Source organism: Mytilus californianus, unplaced genomic scaffold, assembly GCF_021869535.1.
Source record: "Mytilus californianus isolate M0D057914Y unplaced genomic scaffold, xbMytCali1.0.p SCAF_8, whole genome shotgun sequence".
Taxonomy (NCBI): domain Eukaryota; kingdom Metazoa; phylum Mollusca; class Bivalvia; order Mytilida; family Mytilidae; genus Mytilus; species Mytilus californianus.
In genome coordinates this window covers 39,862,411-39,871,352 of record NW_026262734.1, presented here as the reverse complement: position 1 = coordinate 39,871,352, position 8,942 = coordinate 39,862,411, and the positions used below count along the sequence as shown (strand labels likewise).

Sequence of the window (8,942 nt, the reverse complement as noted above, 5' to 3'; positions counted from 1 at the left end):
CCAGTAAAGTCGAGCACACATTTTACTCGACTAGTCTCGACATTGTCTCGACAGTACTTAACTGTACTTAATTGTACTCGACTAGGTCTCGACTTTACTTAATTAGTCTGATTCAGTATATATAAATAGATTTTTGAATATTGTTTTATCGGTACAAATATCTATTTTGTTATCAATAAATTAAAACATAACTAAATATTATTGTTTATTGCTATGAATATACAGGGTCCTACATTCTACCTACCGATATTTTAGCATTGCGCAAGATAACGTCATAATACTAAATGCATTGGATGTGTATCGATTTATATTTTAGAATAAGGTTATTTAAATGATCGACCAGAATTCTATTGAGTGATCCTAAGTAATTTTCTTGTAAGCTTCCATAAAAATTACAGACTGTCGTGAGATTTGTTTATGACCATTCAAAGCATCGCAAGGAAAATTTATATTAAATATATCATATTATGTGTCAAACTAAATATTAACCATCTGGGTGTGGTCTTTACTTTTGTCCTTTTTGCTCTTCATCGTTTGTATTTTGGCCTCAAGCATCACTGAAGAGAAATTAATTGTCAAAATGCGCATCTGGTGCATTGAAATTGGTACCGTTCATGTAGTTGCTACTCCTGCATTTGGACTTTTAGCACCCAAGGGTAAATCGAGCCCTCTAGTCAATGATTTGACATTTTATCATTTAGTATTGCACTCATTAAAGTGCACTTGAACGACCAACATCATTGCTCTTCTCATTACCTAGGAAGAACGACAAATCCAAAATTGGTTATATGCGCAAGTTTATATATTGTATGATATCGATTTCAGTTCCTACCAAACCATAATTCTTAAATAACCGTCAACATGTATAATACCTACCTTTTAGAAGTCAAATACATTAACACGTACGAGCATCAAGACCTTTGAAAGAGCTACTATATAAAATAGCCTACAATTCCTAAATGAGGTTATTGTTAAACGTTCAGTGAATGACAAACAGTCCTCAAAAACAACATACTGGTAATACAAATAACGATTGAGCAACACAAACACAAAAACGGAAATAGGGATGACATTAGGTGCTGGTTCTTAAAACGGGTAAATAGTTCCTGATCTACATGTAACACCCGTCGGGATCCTTATGTCATGAATAAATACGATGATGACTCTCATTCTGTATTACGAAAACACACAATGAAAGGAATGTCGAGTTTACTACAAAAAGTGGAACATCTCTGTTTTTCATTTATTGTTTTATACATTAGGCCGTTGTGCTAATCGTTTGAATTCTTCTAAATTTTGTAATGTCGGGGCATTTTATGGCTTGCAATGCGGTATTGGTTTCGCTCATTGTTGAAGGTCGAATGGTGAACTATATTTGCCTGCTTACATTAACGTTGTGTGGTCTCTCGTTGATAGGTGTCTCATTGGCAATGATACCTTATCTTCTTATTTTCATAAGGTGTATATGTGGCACTTTCATTCGTTAACGGTGAACCTAATCATGCTGGACTCTGTAAAACATTATTGTTTAATAAGAAACTTTGAACAAAATCAATCCCAGGAATGTTTATCAGCTTGAAGACTATATACTCTAATAGCAGCATCTTTTGTTATGTTGCAACATAAAAAAGTTATCAATTTGAAAATGATTGACATAACCTGTTTAATGGATTAAAAACAAGACAAAATTTAGAAAGTTTAGATTGAAGAATATCTCTTTTGATTGGTTTTAGACAATACTTCAGAAATTTGCTGCTTGTCTTTCTTGAGAAGTATGAAGTATCGATTTTTAATGGTAACATTATTTTTAACAATAATTAATTCCTTAAACTTTTATCATGTATATGACCAGCAAAACTGATACAGATTTTTTTAATTATTACAATGGTTTATACAATACTGTTATAAAGAAAACAATATTTGATTAAATAAATTGACTTTATGTTATTCTTGAAGAACCAATAGCCCAAGGAATCCTGATTGTGGATAATTATCATAACTATAAAGATAATGACTTCTTGTCACCCCGGTTGTCCTTATCCAGGCATGATCTCCTTTTTCCATTTTACATAAAGATGTCATAGCTCCAGATGGATGCCCTCCTGAAACGTTACGCTCTCCAGTTCCGATGATTACATTATTTTCCACCACTAGTTCAGTCATAATATAATTACTACTACTACCAGTTACAGTCCAGGCAAAGAGATAAGTTCCTTTCTGAGGTGCTACAAACACTCCGTCAAGGTTGTTGTAATGGTCACCTTCGTTAACGATTGTCGTCTCAAACACTATTATTGTGTCGACGTTATAGGTAAATGCCTTGTTCCTAATGACAGCATAGAACATAACAGGAGCTGTTTTATCTGCAAAGGAAAAAACTTTATACATATATTTTCATTCTGAACGGAAATACTGCAGTATCTTAACTTCAAAACAAATTTGTTACAACTGTTTTTCAGGTAATCGACAGTAATCTGTAATCGTCAAAAGTTTACATTACTCGAAATCGTAATTTAATCGATTACAGCAACCAATATTATGTAATAATCGATAACCTTTCGATTACATTTCAATTACTTTAATGAAATTATATATTATAGAACAAAGTTCAAATGAAAATAGACAACTGCATGTATTTGTCAGTGTATGCTTGCTCTATTTAACATGTACAGATAAAATAGAATATATAAATACATGAAATATGACTTAAAAATAGAAACAGATCTGTTATTCTCTCAAAGCTGCCTTATGATCGTCCAGCTGTCCTGCAACATGTTTTACTGTTTTTAAAACTTTTGATAAGAATAACTATGAATGCTCAACAATTCTTAAAGACTTTTTTTTAAATTAAACATGAAAAAAAGTTAACTTCTGTACTACATTGAAGTGCACTGCTTGACTGTATTTAAATTCATTAAAGCATAATTACAAATAAGAGTTTTGCTTAGAACAAATACAACTTTGATTGATTATAATGTTATAATATAAAGATTAAGATAGGATTAAAAGTCCTTTTTACAATGATCCAACACATTGAAATTACCATTCAGTAACAGGTATATGTATCCCAGTATGACACACACATATATATTGTTTGTAAATTTTTTTACTAAGTATAATTGTTAATAAATAGAGAATTAAGAATATTAACTGCCTGCTTGTCTTTCCTGATCAGATGATCAAAGACTTCTAATCAATGACATATAGACTTTGTTTTGTTTTCATTTAATATTTTTATTTAATTAAGTGTCAGCTTAGTACATTACATTGCCCTAGGTTATAATTTTTTCTTCTTTGATGGTTTGATAATTTTAATTAAGAAGACTATCCTAACTAACAAAAAAAAAAGCTGGACAAATTGTTTTATAATTTTTTTTTATGAGAGAAACCATTGTACTGCATGAGATATAATCAAATATATCCATGATATCTGCAAATAATGAGTAAAAAAAACCAATCTAAAAAACTGATGTCAGTAGGTAAGTATTAGAAAAAATATGGTGACAATCACAGGGGAAAAAAGTGACCAATGCTTTGGTCTATGTCGTTGTAAGACATTAACCATCACTCTCGCATGTTTTTTGAATCCTTGGTAGGAGCATCCACGTCTAGACAAAAATACACACGAAATGTTGATACATATGATCGAGTCCATGCATTGTTAATTGTTTATTTTAGACTTTTTGTAATTTGGATATACGTTTTAGTATTTTATAAATAAATGTGAGAATTTGAGTCAAATCGGTGAACACGAATTTGACAGCTAATTCCCCTTTGAATGATGCTTTTTGTAAAGTTTTAAACTTTCATTGAAAATGAGTTCAACAGTATAATTGTGTTCAAACAAAAAACTCATAAAACAACTTTTTAAAGTTATTTCTTTGAATTTTGTACTAAACAACTCTCGTCAGTTATTTTTTGTTTGTAACATGTAATTGACGGATTAACATTATTCCATTTGATAAAGTAATCGATTGCAATCAATTACACACGAATCCCTCACGTAATCGTTTATTGATCGATTACATTTGATTGTAATCGTGCCCATCCCTAGTTTACATCAATATTAAACAAACTTAATTTCCACAAGGATTTTGTTCCGCTTTATGCAAATTACACCTAAAAATCTAACAACCACACCTTACAACAGAAACATGTCCTGTCAGTTTTAAGAATATAGATTGGAGATAAACAAATATAACAGTTGACATATATTGGTAATAACTAACTTGAATAGAATACATTGGTTTTTTTTTACTTGACCAAATATTAAATTACAGCAGCCTATGTACCATCATTTACAAGTCGCTACTTGTAGCTTTCAGTCCTGATCTAGTTGTTGTTTCCAGAACAAAAGGTAATGTTTTTGCAACATACCTACATGCTCTAATTTAAACTCAGTAATAATCTCAATCTTGATTTAGAATGGTTATGATTTTCAATGATGATATTATAACTTATTTTTTGTCATTTTTTTAAGTATACAGTAAATATTATCTCATTCTTCGTAGAAGCTACATAGCTGTTGTAGCCACATATACTACCCTGTAAAGTTTAAAAGTGATATTCAATACTTCTTTGTGCTTGCAATCTTTAACAACAACATAAAGAAAGAAAAATATCCCAAGCAATAATAGGGATAAATTATATATTGCTTCAACCTTAGCTTACCTGTATTACCATAATACTCACCTTTCTCATATGTATCCTCCAAGGTCTGCAATTCCACTGACAGATTACGGGCAGTTTGTCTCAGAAGTTCTATTTCTTTCTTTGCAGGTATTGGTGAGCTCGGTGTAAAATTTTCTGTGATAAAAAAAACAAGACAATGAGCGATTGACTCTCCTGAGTTGTTAAGACACTTTCGAATAAAAATGGTGGGATTAGTCTAATTTTATGAAAAAAAAGTTCTTCTTTTAAAGCTGCGATATATACATAATATATACCAAAGGAACAATAAAAACTCCTCTGTCGAGAGGAAACCGACAACACCATAGCAAAAAAACTCCCAGAAAAACGACAAAAAGACTAACACAAAGTCTAACATACACTACATACCACAAGTCGAAAATAAAACCGAGAACACTATGGCAAGAAAAAAACAAACGACGAAAAGACATACAGAAATTTACAAAACACTACATAGAAAAGCTATAGACTACCGGTATGTTAAATGAACCCCACCAAAAATCGGGGATGATCTCAGGTGCTCCGGAAGGGTTTGTAACAATATAGAGACAACTATTAACATTTTATAATAACTTAATGTTTGAAAAAAGAGGCGGAAGATACCGAAGGGACAATGAAAACTCTTTAGTCGAGGAAAAACTAACAACACCATTGTGAAACAAGAACGACTAAAGAGACAAACACCAGTCTACAAAAAACTACATAATAAACTAAAGAAAAAGTAACACTAAAAATAAAACAGGGTCGACGGTGATTGCAGGTACCCGGGAGGTTGGGTAGATCCTGCTCAAAATGTGACATCCACCGTGCTATTTAACTTAGACAAGACACGACATATTTTGTTTTAGAGATAACTGTCATATGTTGCCATACACTTTTATCACATAAGGGGCGATCCCATACAATTTGACGTTACAAAAGGAAATCTCTGGCGCAATACAGCTAATTGATTGTTGTTTGAACAACTTAGATATTGTAGAATACGTTTTGCATGGAATAAACATAGTGTTTTATGAATAGACTATGTTTGACAGGACTCCTCTGTTACATTTATACCAATAAGTTTGATTTTCATATTATGTACTTACATACATTATACAGTCAAAAGTTTAAAAAATACCATTTATTGAAAATACGTACAATAACTGATGTATATATAGTAATTAAGTCATACATGCTGTATTATAGCTATTGTATTTTCCATAAATGAACATATGGATGAAATTAACGCGAGATTAATCTAAAGTGAGTTAGAATATGACTGTTACATACAAATATTGGGTTCTTAAACTTTCAATAAATTTTTTTTCGACATGTTATATTAGTTACTAGTATTTTATCTTTACTAAGGAAACACTTCAATTGATCTTTGTTAGATAGTTGTCTCATTGCAATCATACCACATCTCCGTACTTTTTTAAAGTCGAAAACATATTTTTAAAGGTAATTAGGTCTTTAAGATTTAAAAGTACTATTCAGGTGTCTAATATAGATGTACACATTTTGAATAATATTTTTTATCATACAATGGCTTTTGAATTTACACTGCGTTTTCAATATAACACTCACCTGTAATAGACCATCCTTCACTAATGCCATTCTTAAACTCGACTGTTGTAATATCGTTGTCTTTCCTCACAGATATGGAATCTATATAATGTATGCAGATAGACAGCAATATAATTGTGAACATCATTTCTTTTTAAAATTTTTAGAAAATCAAAAATAACCCAACTGCCTAATATATATATATATATTATTGAGAAGGAAGCACTTCAGTAAAAAGATGAAAATATGATATCAAAAGATACACTTGTGGTATCTCAATGGTAAGTGTTTTATTAAAGTATATTTAATACGTCATTAAATGATGCAAACTAGCCAACACATTGGTCTAGGCACTGCAAAAAAACCCCAAAAACTTATTAATTTTAAGTTCAGCACAAGCGCGAAAGAAAATGAGGAAGTAACAAGTCCGACGGATTTGAAATTAGAAATTGGGTATTTGGGGAGCGGCTATTGGAGGTGGTAGGTGGGGCCTATGTATTGTACAATTAGTAATGTAATCCAGAGAACATAACCCATTATGCTTTAATTACATTTTTTTTTATTTGATAAAAGCTAAACGATCGAAGGGTTCACTCAAATGACACACATTAAAACAATTTAAAGAGGTTCATAATGTGAAAAGCAAATACGTAAACTGTATACACATTTTAGGAGAAAGGGAGAGAAGTATTGAATGTGCAAAATTTGTTATAATCGAGTAAAGATAGCTTTCGAGTCTAAGTACTTGTTACGACAAAAGAGATAAGTTGAACTTTCTAATTTGGAACTCTACATTTTTGACGGGTGCCTCTTATATTGAAGAAGAGCTGCTTGCCATTACAGAGTAGTTGAAACCACCGCTGGAGTTGTAATTGTTCAGTATTGAGTTTTCTGAACAGTGTTTTATAGACTGTTGTTTTCTTCGTCGTTTTCTTTTGTCATCGTAATGTCTTTTTTTTCGACTTCTGGTTTATGGTTGTTCCTTTGGTATCTTCTCTGTCTTTTTTCTAATCAACTTATAAAATATTATCAATATAAATATACAACTCACATATATATATATATATCAAAAGTGCCAAAAACAGCATACGATCAATTAACGCCATACACAACCAACCACTTTCACGTAGATGGATGTTACATGTTGATATGGAATCTGATTTATCATTCTCATTTCAAAATACAATTTACATGTATATGTACTTATTGATTTAACATAAGACTAGTAACTCAAAATGATCACTATTAATCTGTACAGTACAATGTGTAAGACCAGCAAAAAGAACAGGTACTGAAATGTGATTTTGTACTGTTATATAATGAACTGTGATGTATGTGGTGTTTTGTTACTATAGCAATAAACATTATTTTGACTGGGTTTAACCTGCGTAGAAGACAGGCGAAAAATACCAAAGCGATATTCAAATTCGAAAACAAACTGACAACGCTATGCCAAAAAAATCTAAAAATATACGAAAAGACAAACAGTACACAAAACACAACAAAGAAAAGTAAAGTTGAGCAACACAAACCCCACCAAAAACCGGAGGGGTAGTTATTTGAATCACAGGTCATAAAACAGGTTTTTACCAGAACACCTTCCATGTTTTCGGTTTACATGACGCTCACCAGGACTTGAATTATATTCATGTATTGCAAAAGTGGCTTTTATATGCCTTACTGCATTGAACTATGCTTGCTGAGTTCTGTTGTTGCGCTATAATATGTTTTTGTAAGATTTATTGGTCTCTTTTAAATCGTGTGATGTAGTGCAAATGTATTTTTCACATTTTTACTTAAAGAACATTTTGATGAGATTAAAGAATATCTCTTTGGGATAGAATAAATAGGAATATGTTTTTATGTTATAAACAGTTCTTAATTGTCCAACATTACACTTCCAAATTGTCCTACATTATCATATTCCCCCAAATACATGTAATAATCTATAGTGGGACAGCCAGAATTACACTGAAATTTTAACCTATGGTTATGCAAGTTACTGTATGTGTATAGAATTCGATAATTTGTTTAAAGATATCTGATAAATGCATGCCAGTATTAAAGACGATTTTTAACGGCAAAACATAATTTGGTGTTATGTGCTTATAAATTATCATTGACTGTAAACATAACATTTCCATTTTGATATGATAATCTTGCCACAAGTTCAAAGACAGAGAGCAAACCAAAAACTGTCGGGGAAAGGTTGACAATCCGACATTATTTTGTCCTTCAATGTTAACAAATAAATTTGAGTTATTCCCCATTTGCCGTGATAACTGTAAATATGAAAATAAGAAGATGTGGTATTATTGCCAATGAGACAACTCTTTACCAGAAACCAAATGACATAGAAGTTAACAGCTATAGGCCACCTTACGGCCTTCGACAATGAGCAAAATTCATACCACATACTAAAGTAGTCAACTATAAAAGGCCCCGAAATGACAAATGTAAAACAATTCAAACAAGAAAGCTAACGGCCTGATTTATATAAAAACAATGAACGAAATACAAATATAATATACAACAACAAACGACAACCACTGAATTACAGACTCCTGACTTAGGACAGGCACATACAGAATGTGGCGGGGTTAAACATGTTAGCCGTCGCCAAACCCTTTCCCTAACATGAAACAGTGGTGTAACAGTACAACATATGAACAAACTATAAGAATCAGTTGAAAAGGGCTTAACTC

General features: G+C 31.6%; 1 protein-coding gene across 1 annotated transcript; it reads right to left on the bottom strand.

The window, feature by feature from the left end:
• Window positions 1–1,858: 1,858 nt before the first annotated feature.
• On the bottom strand, window positions 1,859–6,426 carry LOC127710768 (heavy metal-binding protein HIP-like). Its single transcript, XM_052216727.1, has 3 exons — window positions 6,259–6,426; window positions 4,693–4,806; window positions 1,859–2,363 (listed from the first exon to the last, which is right to left on the bottom strand). The coding sequence occupies exons 1-3, from the start codon at window positions 6,383–6,385 to the stop codon at window positions 1,945–1,947; spliced, it is 660 nt and encodes a 219-aa protein (XP_052072687.1). The 5' UTR covers window positions 6,386–6,426; the 3' UTR covers window positions 1,859–1,944.
• Between the last annotated feature and the right edge of the window lie 2,516 nt (window positions 6,427–8,942).